Here is a 14,352-nt window from a genome sequence, read left to right as displayed (position 1 = left end):
CACTGCATAGCAAGTGAACAACACTGCACAAAAATTAAATGACTGATGTACGGAAGTAACAGTGTGTAACATGTCAGGTGACACAGTGTGTAACATGTCAGATGCTGTCTCAACACGTTTCACAGCCAGGTGTGGTGACGACTGGGACACAGTGTGTATCATGTCAGATGACACAGAGTGTAACGTGTCAGGTGACACAGTGTGTAACATGTCAGATGCTGTCTCAACACGTTTCACAGCCAGGTGTGGTGACGACTGGGACACAGTGTGACCGCCTTGTCCATTGGAATCACTTTCAGTTTCAGCTCCAAGGAGCTATCGCAGTGTGTGGGTTGATCCAACACCATGTGTCCTTTGACACCTGATCAGTGTGTGGACTGATCCAACACCATGTGTCCTTTGACACCTGATCAGTGTGTGGACTGATCCAACACCATGTGTCCTTTGACAGCTGATCAGTGTGTGGACTGATCAACACCATGTGTCCTTTGACGCCTGATCAGTGTGTGGACTGATCCAACACCATGTGTCCTTTGACAGCTGATCAGTGTGTGGACTGATCCAACACCATGTGTCCTTTGACAGCTGATCAGTGTGTGGGCTGATCCAACACCATGTGTCCTTGTGGACTGATCCAACACCATGTGTCCTTTGACGCCTGATCAGTGTGTGGACTGATCCAACACCATGTGTCCTTTGACAGCTGATCAGTGTGTGGACTGATCCAACACCATGTGTCCTTTGACACCTGATCAGTGTGTGGACTGATCCAACACCATGTGTCCTTGTGGACTGATCCAACACCATGTGTCCTTTGACAGCTGATCAGTGTGTGGACTGATCCAACACCATGTGTCCTTTGACACCTGATCAGTGTGTGGACTGATCCAACACCATGTCCTTTGACACCTGATCAGTGTGTGGACTGATCCAACACCATGTGTCCTTTGACAGCTGATCAGTGTGTGGACTGATCCAACACCATGTGTCCTTTGACAGCTGATCAGTGTGTGGACTGATCCAACACCATGTCCTTTGACAGCTGATCAGTGTGTGGACTGATCCAACACCATGTCCTTTGACAGCTGATCAGTGTGTGGACTGATCCAACACCATGTGTCCTTGTGGACTGATCCAACACCATGTGTCCTTTGACAGCTGATCAGTGTGTGGACTGATCCAACACCATGTGTCCTTTGACAGCTGATCAGTGTGTGGACTGATCAACACCATGTGTCCTTGTGGACTGATCCAACACCATGTCCTTTGACGCCTGATCAGTGTGTGGACTGATCCAACACCATGTGTCCTTTGACAGCTGATCAGTGTGTGGGCTGATCCAACACCATGTGTCCTTGTGGACTGATCCAACACCATGTGTCCTTTGACAGCTGATCAGTGTGTGGACTGATCCAACACCATGTGTCCTTTGACAGCTGATCAGTGTGTGGACTGATCCAACACCATGTGTCCTTTGACAGCTGATCAGTGTGTGGACTGATCAACACCATGTGTCCTTTGACACCTGATCAGTGTGTGGACTGATCCAACACCATGTGTCCTTTGACAGCTGATCAGTGTGTGGACTGATCCAACACCATGTGTCCTTTGACAGCTGATCAGTGTGTGGACTGATCCAACACCATGTGTCCTTTGACAGCTGATCAGTGTGTGGACTGATCCAACACCATGTGTCCTTTGACAGCTGATCAGTGTGTGGACTGATCCAACACCATGTGTCCTTTGACAGCTGATCAGTGTGTGGACTGATCCAACACCATGTGTCCTTTGACAGCTGATCAGTGTGTGGACTGATCCAACACCATGTGTCCTTTGACACCTGATCAGTGTGTGGACTGATCCAACACCATGTGTCCTTGTGGACTGATCCAACACCATGTGTCCTTTGACACCTGATCAGTGTGTGGACTGATCCAACACCATGTGTCCTTTGACACCTGATCAGTGTGTGGACTGATCCAACACCATGTGTCCTTTGACACCTGATCAGTGTGTGGACTGATCCAACACCATGTCCTTTGACACCTGATCAGTGTGTGGACTGATCCAACACCATGTGTCCTTTGACAGCTGATCAGTGTGTGGACTGATCCAACACCATGTGTCCTTTGACACCTGATCAGTGTGTGGACTGATCCAACACCATGTGTCCTTTGACAGCTGATCAGTGTGTGGGTTGATCCAACACCATGTGTCCTTTGACACCTGATCAGTGTGTGGACTGATCCAACACCATGTGTCCTTGTGGACTGATCCAACACCATGTGTCCTTTGACACCTGATCAGTGTGTGGACTGATCCAACACCATGTCCTTTGACACCTGATCAGTGTGTGGACTGATCCAACACCATGTCCTTTGACACCTGATCAGTGTGTGGACTGATCCAACACCATGTCCTTTGACAGCTGATCAGTGTGTGGACTGATCCAACACCATGTCCTTTGACGCCTGATCAGTGTGTGGACTGATCCAACACCATGTGTCCTTTGACACCTGATCAGTGTGTGGACTGATCCAACACCATGTGTCCTTGTGGACTGATCCAACACCATGTCCTTTGACGCCTGATCAGTGTGTGGACTGATCCAACACCATGTGTCCTTTGACACCTGATCAGTGTGTGGACTGATCCAACACCATGTGTCCTTGTGGACTGATCCAACACCATGTGTCCTTGTGGACTGATCCAACACCATGTCCTTTGACAGCTGATCAGTGTGTGGACTGATCCAACACCATGTCCTTTGACGCCTGATCAGTGTGTGGACTGATCCAACACCATGTGTCCTTTGACACCTGATCAGTGTGTGGACTGATCCAACACCATGTGTCCTTGTGGACTGATCCAACACCATGTCCTTTGACGCCTGATCAGTGTGTGGACTGATCCAACACCATGTGTCCTTTGACACCTGATCAGTGTGTGGACTGATCCAACACCATGTGTCCTTGTGGACTGATCCAACACCATGTGTCCTTGTGGACTGATCCAACACCATGTCCTTTGACGCCTGATCAGTGTGTGGGCTTTGTCAACATCCAGCATCGGCCTTTTTTTACTTTTCTTTTTTTTTTTTTTTTACAGTAGATGTGGTATAGGTTATATGTATCAGTCTGCATAGTTTCACACCTCCTTGAAACTGAAACTGAAACAGGTGGACAGGACACAGGGACACCCCAGACTCATTTGTCTTTGATTTGTCTCTGCACAGGATTCAGCACTATGTAACTACTTTATGTTATAAGACTCACTGAAACAGAACAGATGTCTCTGCACAGGATTCAGCACTATGTAACTACTTTATGTTATAAGACTCACTGAAACAGAACAGATGTCTCTGCACAGGATTCAGCACTATGGAACTACTTTATGTTATAAGACTCACTGAAACAGAACAGATGTCTCTGCGCAGGATTCAGCACTATGGAACTACTTTATGTTATAAGACTCACTGAAACAGAACAGATGTCTCTGCACAGGATTCAGCACTATGGAACTACTGTATATTATAAGACTCACTGAAACAGAACAGATGTCCGTTCACAAGATTCAGCACTATGTAACTACTTTATGTTATAAAACCCACTGAAACAGAACAGATGTCTGTGCACAAGATTCAGCACTATGTAACTACTGTATATTATGACTGACTGGAAGAGAACAGATGATAAAGACTGTTTACATTGCAGCTTTGCCGTGTTCCCCTGACAGCTTGTTGGGAAAATCCAAAGAGTCCAGATGAAGGAGGTCCCACAACAGTGTCAGTGATGTGATGAAGAAGTGGCCCATGCAGCCTGTTTCAATGTCAGTGATGTGATGAAGAAGTGGCCCATGCAGCCTGTTTCAATGTCAGTGATGTGATGAAGTGGCCCATGCAGCCTGTTTCAATGTCAGTGATGTGATGAAGTGGCCCATGCAGCCTGTTTCAATGTCAGTGATGTGATGAAGAAGTGGCCCATGCAGCCTGTTTCAATGTCAGTGATGTGATGAAGTGGCCCATGCAGCCTGTTTCAACGTCAGTGATGTGATGAAGTGGCCCATGCAGCCTGTTTCAATGTCAGTGATGTGATGAAGAAGTGGCCCATGCAGCCTGTTTCAATGTCAGTGATGTGATGAAGAAGTGGCCCATGCAGCCTGTTTCAATGTCAGTGATGTGATGAAGAAGTGGCCCATGCAGCCTGTTTCAATGTCAGTGATGTGATGAAGTGGCCCATGCAGCCTGTTTCAACGTCAGTGATGTGATGAAGTGGCCCATGCAGCCTGTTTCAATGTCAGTGATGTGATGAAGAAGTGGCCCATGCAGCCTGTTTCAATGTCAGTGATGTGATGAAGTGACCCATGCAGCCTGTTTCAGTGTCAGTGATGTGATGAAGAAGTGACCCATGCAGCCTGTTTCAATGTCAGTGATGTGATGAAGAAGTGGCCCATGCAGCCTGTTTCAGTGTCAGTGATGTGAAGAAGTGGCCCATGCAGCCTGTTTCAATGTCAGTGATGTGATGAAGAAGTGGCCCATGCAGCCTGTTTCAATGTGAGTGATGTGATGAAGAAGTGGCCCATGCAGCCTGTTTCAATGTCAGTGATGTGATGAAGTGGCCCATGCAGCCTGTTTCAGTGTGAGTGATGTGATGAAGAAGTGGCCCATGCAGCCTGTTTCAGTGTGAGTGATGTGATGAAGAAGTGGCCCATGCAGCCTGTTTCAATGTCCTCCTTTCGTTCACCCTCTGGGGCACTGGTCACAACGTGCACATCATTCACATCAACATCACAGCCAATTAGTATTCTTAAATTCACATACAAAATAGTGTTCATAAATTCACATACAAAATCCATAGCAGATAAAAAATATATTGAATAGAAAAGCAACAAAAAAGCAAGCACAAAATCCAACAATACAACTTCCCCATTCTTCCTAAATTTTGCAGTTCTCAGCTGTATAATTTCTCTCCAGACATTATCTGACTGAAGTGGCCACCAGAATTTTCATTACTGCGAGTCACTAATGTCTTCTTACTTTGCCACATATTGTGAACATAATTCTGTGTGAACTATCAACAGGAGAGAGAGAGAGAGAGAGAGAGAGAGAGAGAGAGAGAGAGAATGTCAGAATTATAATTAACATATGGAAGTTGACTGTTAAATTTAAAAAATGGCAGTATCATGACTGGAAGAAAAAAGGCCCCAGACATGGACTCCCACACACACCTCAGCCACAGCCCTAGTCCATCATGGGTATTGCTTTCCAGTGCATCATGGGTATTGCTTTCCACAGCCCTAGTGCATCATGGGTATTGCTTTCCACAGCCCTAGTGCATCATGGGTATTGCTTTCCAGTGCATCATGGGTATTGCTTTCCAGTGCATCATGGGTACTGCTTTCCACAGCCCTAGTGCATCATGGGTATTGCTTTCCACAGCCCTAGTGCATCATGGGTATTGCTTTCCAGTGCATCATGGGTATTGCTTTCCACAGCCCTAGTGCATCATGGGTATTGCTTTCCAGTGCATCATGGGTATTGCTTTCCACAGCCCTAGTGCATCATGGGTATTGCTTTCCAGTGTATCATGGGTATTGGTTTCCAGTGCATCATGGGTACTGCTTTCCAGTGTATCATGGGTATTGCTTTCCAGTGCATCATGGGTATTGCTTTCCATAGCCCTAGTGCATCATGGGTATTGCTTTCCAGTGCATCATGGGTATTGCTTTCCAGTGCATCATGGGTATTGCTTTCCAGTGCATCATGGGTATTGCTTTCCATAGCCCTAGTGCATCATGGGTATTGCTTTCCAGAGCCCCAGTGCATCATGGGTATTGCTTTCCAGTGCATCATGGGTATTGCTTTCCATAGCCCTAGTGCATCATGGGTATTGTTTTCCAGTGCATCATGGGTATTGCTTTCCAGTGCATCATGGGTATTGCTTTCCACAGCCCTAGTGCATCATGGGTACTGCTTTCCCCGAAGTCTCTTATTTTCACCACTAATCTTTTTCTCCTAACACACTGCCATTCAAAACATGTCTTAACATTGATACTGCCATTCAAAACATGTCTTAACATTGACACTGCCATTCAAAACATGTCTTAACATTCACACTGCCATTCAAAACATGTCTTAACATTGATACTGCCATTCAAAACATGTCTTAACATTGACACTGCCATTCAAAACATGTCTTAACATTCACACTGCCATTCAAAACATGTCTTAACATTGATACTGCCATTCAAAACATGTCTTAACATTCACACTGCCATTCAAAACATGTCTTAACATTCATACTGCCATTCAAAACATGTCTTAACATTGATACTGCCATTCAAAACATGTCTTAACATTCACACTGCCATTCAAAACATGTCTTAACATTCACACTGCCATTCAAAACATGTCTTAACATTCACACTGCCATTCAAAACATGTCTTAACATTGACACTGCCATTCAAAACATGTCTTAACATTGACACTGCCATTCAAAACATGTCTTAACATTGATACTGCCATTCAAAACATGTCTTAACATTCACACTGCCATTCAAAACATGTCTTAACATTGATACTGCCATTCAAAACATGTCTTAACATTCAACATTCACACTGCCATTCAAAACGTGTCTTAACATTGATACTGCCATTCAAAACGTGTCTTAACATTGATACTGCCATTCAAAACATGTCTTAACATTGATACTGCCATTCAAAACATGTCTTAACATTCACACTGCCATTCAAAACATGTCTTAACATTCATACTGCCATTCAAAACATGTCTTAACATTCACACTGCCATTCAAAACATGTCTTAACATTCATACTGTCATTCAAAACATGTCTTAACATTCACACTGCCATTCAAAACATGTCTTAACATTGATACTGCCATTCAAAACATGTCTTATCATTCACACTGCCATTCAAAACATGTCTTAACATTGATACTGCCATTCAAAACATGTCTTAACATTGATACTGCCATTCAAAACATGTCTTAACATTGATACTGCCATTCAAAACATGTTTTAACATTCACACTGCCATTCAAAACATGTCTTAACATTGATTCTGTCATTCAAAACATGTCTTAACATTGACACTGCCATTCAAAACATGTCTTAACATTGATACTGTCATTCAAAACATGTCTTAACATTCACACTGCCATTAAAAACATGTCTTAACATTGATACTGCCATTCAAAACATGTCTTAACATTCACACTGCCATTCAAAACATGCCTTTACATTCACACTGCCATTCAAAACATGTCTTAACATTGATACTGTCATTCAAAAACATGTCTTAACATTGATACTGCCATTCAAAACATGTCTTAACATTGATATTGTCATTCAAAACATGTCTTAACATTGATACTGCCATTCAAAACATGTCTAAACATTGATACTGCCATTCAAAACATGTCTTAACATTCATACTGCCATTCAAAACATGTCTTAACATTCATACTGCCATTCAAAACATGTCCATGATATATCACATGGTCAGTGCCATAATCCATGATATATCACATGGTCAGTGCCATAATCCATGATATATCACATGGTCAGTGCCATAATCCACAATATATCACATGGTCAGTGCCACAATCCATGATATATCACATGGTCAGTGCCATAATCCATAATATATCACATGGTCAGTGCCATAATCCACAATATATCACATGGTCAATGCCACAATCCACAATATATCACATGATCAGTGCCACAAAACATGTCTTAACATTCATACTGCCATTCAAAACAGCCGTTAGCAATGATGGGCAGAACAGCTGAGCGAAGTGCTGGACATTAAATCTCAGGTGTTTTGGGTTTGAACCCTGGTGCCTGGCAGGTCACAGGTGGAGATGCCTTCAGGTCACAGGTGGAGATGCCTTCAGGTCACAGGTGGAGATGCCTTCAGGTCACAGGTGGAGATGCCTGGCAGGTCACAGGTGGAGGTGCCTTCAGGTCACAGGTGGAGGTGCCTTCAGGTCACAGGTGGAGGTGCCTTCAGGTCACAGGTGGAGGTGCCTTCAGGTCACAGGTGGAGGTGCCTTCAGGTCACAGGTGGAGATGCCTGGCAGGTCACAGGTGGAGGTGCCTTCAGGTCACAGGTGGAGATGCCTTCAGGTCACAGGTGGAGGTGCCTTCAGGTCACAGGTGGAGATGCCTTCAGGTCACAGGTGGAGATGCCTGGCAGGTCACAGGTGGAGATGCCTTCAGGTCACAGGTGGAGGTGCCTTCAGGTCACAGGTGGAGGTGCCTTCAGGTCACAGGTGGAGGTGCCTTCAGGTCACAGGTGGAGGTGCTTTCAGGTCACAGGTGGAGATGCCTGGTAGGTCACAGGTGGAGGTGCCTTCAGGTCACAGGTGGAGGTGCCTTCAGGTCACAGGTGGAGATGCCTTCAGGTCACAGGTGGAGATGCCTGGTAGGTCACAGGTGGAGGTGCCTTCAGGTCACAGGTGGAGGTGCCTTCAGGTCACAGGTGGAGGTGCCTTCAGGTCACAGGTGGAGATGCTTTCAGGTCACAGGTGGAGGTGCCTGGTCAGGTCACAGGTGGAGATGCCTTCAGGTCACAGGTGGAGATGCCTTCAGGTCACAGGTGGAGGTGCCTTCAGGTCACAGGTGGAGGTGCTTTCAGGTCACAGGTGGAGATGCCTGGTAGGTCACAGGTGGAGGTGCCTTCAGGTCACAGGTGGAGGTGCCTTCAGGTCACAGGTGGAGGTGCCTTCAGGTCACAGGTGGAGGTGCCTTCAGGTCACAGGTGGAGGTGCTTTCAATCTCCAGGTTAACAGTTACGCAGACCTGCAAGTGCCTGAACCCCCTCCATTCTACGCATGTAGAAGATGGAATGTGCATGTTAAAGATCCCATCATCCAAGTCAGAATTTGGTGAACTGACCCAGTATGCAGGCCCCTGAAAACGGGTGATGGCTGCCTACCATGCAGGGTGAAAACAGTCATGCCATATGTACATGGAAAAGTCCACTCATACATAGAAGTGAATCTGGGAGATACCATTTTCCCAAATACTGAAGTACACAAGGGTGATCAATAATTCAGAACAGGCAGAGAAACTCAGATCTAGCTGCCATGAATTCCAAAATATCCTTCTCATACCTATTCCCTCCACTGTTCCCTCACTGTAACCCCTTCACCTCCCCCCCTCCCCCCACCACACACACACACACACACACACACACAAACATGCACTTCACTGCACATCCAGCCAACCACGCCTTGACAACACAGTGTTATATGAGTGACTGATAGAGAGTGAGCTGACTGGTGGTGTTCATCCCCCCCATGTCGTGCACGTCCTCTGCCTCGGTCCCCTTTGCCAGGTGCAGATACTCCAGCAGGTTGCGCAGCACACCTTTGTCGAAGGGGTTGTGGAATCGTCCTTCACTGTCCTTCAGGTAGCTGTAGCGTTTCTTGTTGACGCGTTCGTTGGTCGTGATGTTCTTCAGTGCCTGGTACAACTGGGTCAACAGAAAATCAAAAACACGTTACAGGCTGAAGGGCCTTTGACAGCCACCAGGGCAGTAAATTCAGATCCACTGTGTCCAGGGCTGGGCACAGGAAGGCAGTGAATTCACATCCACTGTGTCCAGGGCTGGGCACAGGAAGGCAGTGAATTCACATCCACTGTGTCCAGGGCTGGGCACAGGAAGGCAGTGAATTCAGATCCACTGTGTCCAGGGCTGGGCACAGGAAGGCAGTGAATTCACATCCACTGTGTCCAGGGCTGGGCACAGGAAGGCAGTGAATTCACATCCACTGTGTCCAGGGCTGGGCACAGGAAGGCAGTGAATTCACATCCACTGTGTCCAGGGCTGGGCACAGGAAGGCAGTGAATTCACATCCACTGTGTCCAGGGCTGGGCACAGGAAGGCAGTGAATTCACATCCACTGTGTCCAAGGCTGGGCACAGGAAGGCAGTGAATTCACATCCACTGTGTCCAGGGCTGGGCACAGGAAGGCAGTGAATTCACATCCACTGTGTCCAGGGGTGGGCATAGGAAGGCAGTGAATTCAGATCCACTGTGTCCAGAGCTGGCCATAGGAAGGCAGTGAATTCATGTCCACTGTGTCCAGGGCTGGGCACAGGAAGGCAGTGAATTCAGATCCACTGTGTCCAGGGGTGGGCATAGGAAGGCAGTGAATTCAGATCCACTGTGTCCAGGGCTGGCCATAGGAAGGCAGTGAATTCATGTCCACTGTGTCCAGGGCTGGCCACAGGAAGGCAGTGAATTCACATCCACTGTGTCCAGGGCTGGGCACAGGAAGGCAGGGCCCAATCCTCTCCTTGTTCAACCTTCCCCAACCAGTCGGGTAGCCATTCACACCTGGGTGAGGTGAGGAAACACCTGGGTGAGGTGAGGAAACACCTGAGTGAGGTGAAACATCTGGGTGAGGTGAGGAAACACCTGGGTGAGGTGAGGAAACACCTGAGTGAGGTGAGGAAACACCTGGGTGAGGTGAGGAAACACCTGAGTGAGGTGAAACATCTGGGTGAGGTGAGGAAACACCTGGGTGAGGTGAAACACCTGGGTGAGGTGAGGAAACACCTGGGTGAGGTGATGAAACACCTGGGTGAGGTGAGGAAACACCTGAGTGAGGTGAAACATCTGGGTGAGGTGAGGAAAATGGGAGAACAGTGCCTGTCCCCAGGACCCAACACCATGCTGAAACTGGGCCTCGAACCCTGATCTCTGGTCAACACTGGACCACTGGACCACATGTCCTGATCTCTGGTCAACACTGGACCACTGGACCACATGTCCTGATCTCTGGTCAACACTGGACCACTGGACCACATGTCCTGATCTCTGGTCAACACTGGACCACTGGACCACATGTCCTGATCTCTGGTCAACACTGGACCACATGTCCTGATCTCTGGTCAACACTGGACCACTGGACCACATGTCCTGATCTCTGGTCAACACTGACCACTGGACCACATGTCCTGATCTCTGGTCAACACTGGACCACTGGACCACATGTCCTGATCACTGGTCAACACTGGACCACATGTCCTGATCTCTGGTCAACACTGGACCACATGTCCTGATCTCTGGTCAACACTGACCACTGGACCACATGTCCTGATCTCTGGTCAACACTGACCACTGGACCACATGTCCTGATCACTGGTCAACACTGGACCACATGTCCTGATCTCTGGTCAACACTGGACCACATGTCCTGATCACTGGTCAACACTGACCACTGGACCACATGTCCTGATCTCTGGTCAACACTGGACCACTGGACCACATGTCCTGATCTCTGGTCAACACTGACCACTGGACCACATGTCCTGATCTCTGGTCAACACTGACCACTGGACCACATGTCTGGTCAACACTGACCACTGGACCACATGTCCTGATCTCTGGTCAACACTGGACCACTGGACCACATGTCCTGATCTCTGGTCAACACTGGACCACATGTCCTGATCTCTGGTCAACACTGGACCACATGTCCTGATCTCTGGTCAACACTGACCACTGGACCACATGTCCTGATCTCTGGTCAACACTGGACCACATGTCCTGATCTCTGGTCAACACTGACCACTGGACCACATGTCCTGATCTCTGGTCAACACTGGACCACATGTCCTGATCTCTGGTCAACACTGGACCACATGTCCTGATCTCTGGTCAACACTGGACCACATGCCCTGATCTCTGGTCAACACTGGACCACATGTCCTGATCTCTGGTCAACACTGGACCACTGGACCACATGTCCTGATCTCTGGTCAACACTGGACCATTGGACCACATGTCCTGATCTCTGGTCAACACTGGACCACATGTCCTGATCTCTGGTCAGCACTGGACCATTGGACCACATGTCCTGATCTCTGGTCAACACTGGACCACATGTCCTGATCTGGACCACATGTCCTGATCTCTGGTCAATACTGGACCAGACCTCCAACACCTGACCAGCTCTACCATGGAGCCTCCACAGAAACACAGCCAAAAAAGGCCGGCATTATTGGACACAAATCTGTCCCTGTCATTACTGGCCGAAGTGCCCATGACAGATCTCTTCCTGCCCTGACTATGGACAGCTCAGCTGTAAGTCACTGCTATGTGATCCTGCCCTATGGACAGCTCAGCTGTAAGTCACTGCTGTGTGATCCTGCCCTGACTATGGACAGCTCAGCTGTAAGTCACTGCTGTGTGATCCTGCCCTAACTATGGACAGCTCAGCTGTAAGTCACTGCTGTGTGATCCTGCCCTATGGACAGCTCAGCTGTAAGTCACTGCTGTGTGATCCTGCCCTGACTATGGACAGCTCAGCTGTAAGTCACTGCTGTGTGATCCTGCCCTATGGACAGCTCAGCTGTAAGTCACTGCTGTGTGATCCTGCCCTATGGACAGCTCAGCTGTAAGTCACTGCTGTGTGATCCTGCCCTATGGACAGCTCAGCTGTAAGTCACTGCTGTGTGATCCTGCCCTATGGACAGCTCAGCTTTAAGTCACTGCTATGTGATCCTGCCCTGACTATGGACAGCTCAGCTGTAAGTCACTGCTGTGTGATCCTGCCCTATGGACAGCTCAGCTGTAAGTCACTGCTGTGTGATCCTGCCCTATGGACAGCTCAGCTGTAAGTCACTGCTGTGTGATCCTGCCCTGACTATGGACAGCTCAGCTGTAAGTCACTGCTGTGTTATCCTGCCCTATGGACAGCTCAGCTGTAAGTCACTGCTGTGTTATCCTGCCCTATGGACAGCTCAGCTGTAAGTCACTGCTGTGTGATCCTGCCCTGACTATGGACAGCTCAGCTGTAAGTCACTGCTGTGTGATTCTGCCCTGACTATGGACAGCTCAGCTGTAAGTCACTGCTGTGTGATCCTGCCCTATGGACAGCTCAGCTGTAAGTCTCTGCTATGTGATCCTGCCCTATGGACAGCTCAGCTGTAAGTCACTGCTATGTGATCCTGCCCTATGGACAGCTCAGCTGTAAGTCACTGCTGTGTGATCCTGCCCTATGGACAGCTCAGCTGTAAGTCACTGCTATGTGATCCTGCCCTATGGACAGCTCAGCTGTAAGTCACTGCTGTGTGATCCTGCCCTATGGACAGCTCAGCTGTAAGTCACTGCTGTGTGATCCTGCCTGAACTATGGACAGCTCAGCTGTAAGTCACTGCTATGTGATCCTGCCCTATGGACAGCTCAATTGTTCAAAACATATTTCTTGCCACCAAAACAGCTTTCTTGCCACTCTTGCCACCCAAACAGCTTTCTTGCCACTCTTGCCACCCAAACAGCTTTCTTGCCACCCAAACAGCTTTCTTGGTATAAAAAGTGAAGTATTACATTTCTGCCATCACAATCAGGCCCAGGAAAAATCCTATTTTCTGGATTGTTTTGTGCTGTTGTTCTTCCTCTTTGTCTTCTCATGCAAAACTTTTTAGGCTTGTTTCAGTTTAACTGCCCCCCCCCCCCCCCCACCTTTCCTTTAGTACTGACATGACTTGCAGACAGTAAGAGTGAGGAAAAGCACTGACTTCCCCCCCCCCACCCCCCCACCTTTCCTTTAGTACTGACATGACTTGCAGACAGTAAGAGTGAGGAAAAGCACTGACTGTCCCCCCCACCCCCACCCCCACCCCCCCACCTTTCCTTTAGTACTGACATGACTTGCAGACAGTAAGAGTGAGGAAAAGCACTGACTGTCCCCCCCCCCACCCCCACACCTTTCCTTTAGTACTGACATGACTTGCAGACAGTAAGAGTGAGGAAAAGCACTGACTGTCCCCCCCCCCCCACCCCCCCACCTTTCCTTTAGTACTGACATGACTTGCAGACAGTAAGAGTGAGGAAAAGCACTGACTGTCCCCCCCACCCCCACCCCCACCCCCCCACCTTTCCTTTAGTACTGACATGACTTGCAGACAGTAAGAGTGAGGAAAAGCACTGACTGTCCCCCCCACCCCCACCCCCACCCCCCCATCTTTCCTTTAGTACTGACATGACTTGCAGACAGTCAGAGTGAGGAAAAGCACTGACTGTCCCCCCCACCCCCACCCCCCCACCTTTCCTTTAGTACTGACATGACTTGCAGACAGTAAGAGTGAGGAAAAGCACTGACTGTCCCCCCCCCCCCCCCCCCCCCACCTTTCCTTTAGTACTGACATGACTTGCAGACAGTAAGAGTGAGGAAAAGCACTGACTGTGGACATGACGACGAAGCCGGCGATGGCCTCAAAGAAGAGGAAGAGAGCCACACCACACAGGTAGTCAGGCCTGAGCGGGAATCCTTCCTTCTCCATCACATGGTACGACATGTACATGCTCATCA

General features: G+C 48.3%; 1 protein-coding gene across 1 annotated transcript in view; it reads right to left on the bottom strand.

Annotated features, from left to right (window-relative positions):
- Positions 1-9,221: 9,221 nt before the first annotated feature.
- LOC143299023 (uncharacterized) overlaps positions 9,222-14,352 on the bottom strand; it is a 26,958-nt gene continuing 21,827 nt past the window's right edge. Inside the window, exons 9-10 of the mRNA XM_076612101.1 lie at positions 14,225-14,352; positions 9,222-9,503 (exon numbers count right to left, since the gene is read on the bottom strand). The exon at positions 14,225-14,352 is cut by the window's right edge and continues 44 nt beyond it. Of these exons, the coding sequence (XP_076468216.1) occupies positions 9,276-9,503; positions 14,225-14,352 (356 nt within the window). The 3' untranslated portion in view covers positions 9,222-9,275. The remainder of the gene's footprint in view (positions 9,504-14,224) is intronic.

This window comes from Babylonia areolata, chromosome 24, assembly GCF_041734735.1.
Source record: "Babylonia areolata isolate BAREFJ2019XMU chromosome 24, ASM4173473v1, whole genome shotgun sequence".
NCBI classification, from domain to species: Eukaryota; Metazoa; Mollusca; class Gastropoda; order Neogastropoda; family Buccinidae; genus Babylonia; species Babylonia areolata.
This window is presented reverse-complemented; position numbering and strand designations above follow the sequence as displayed.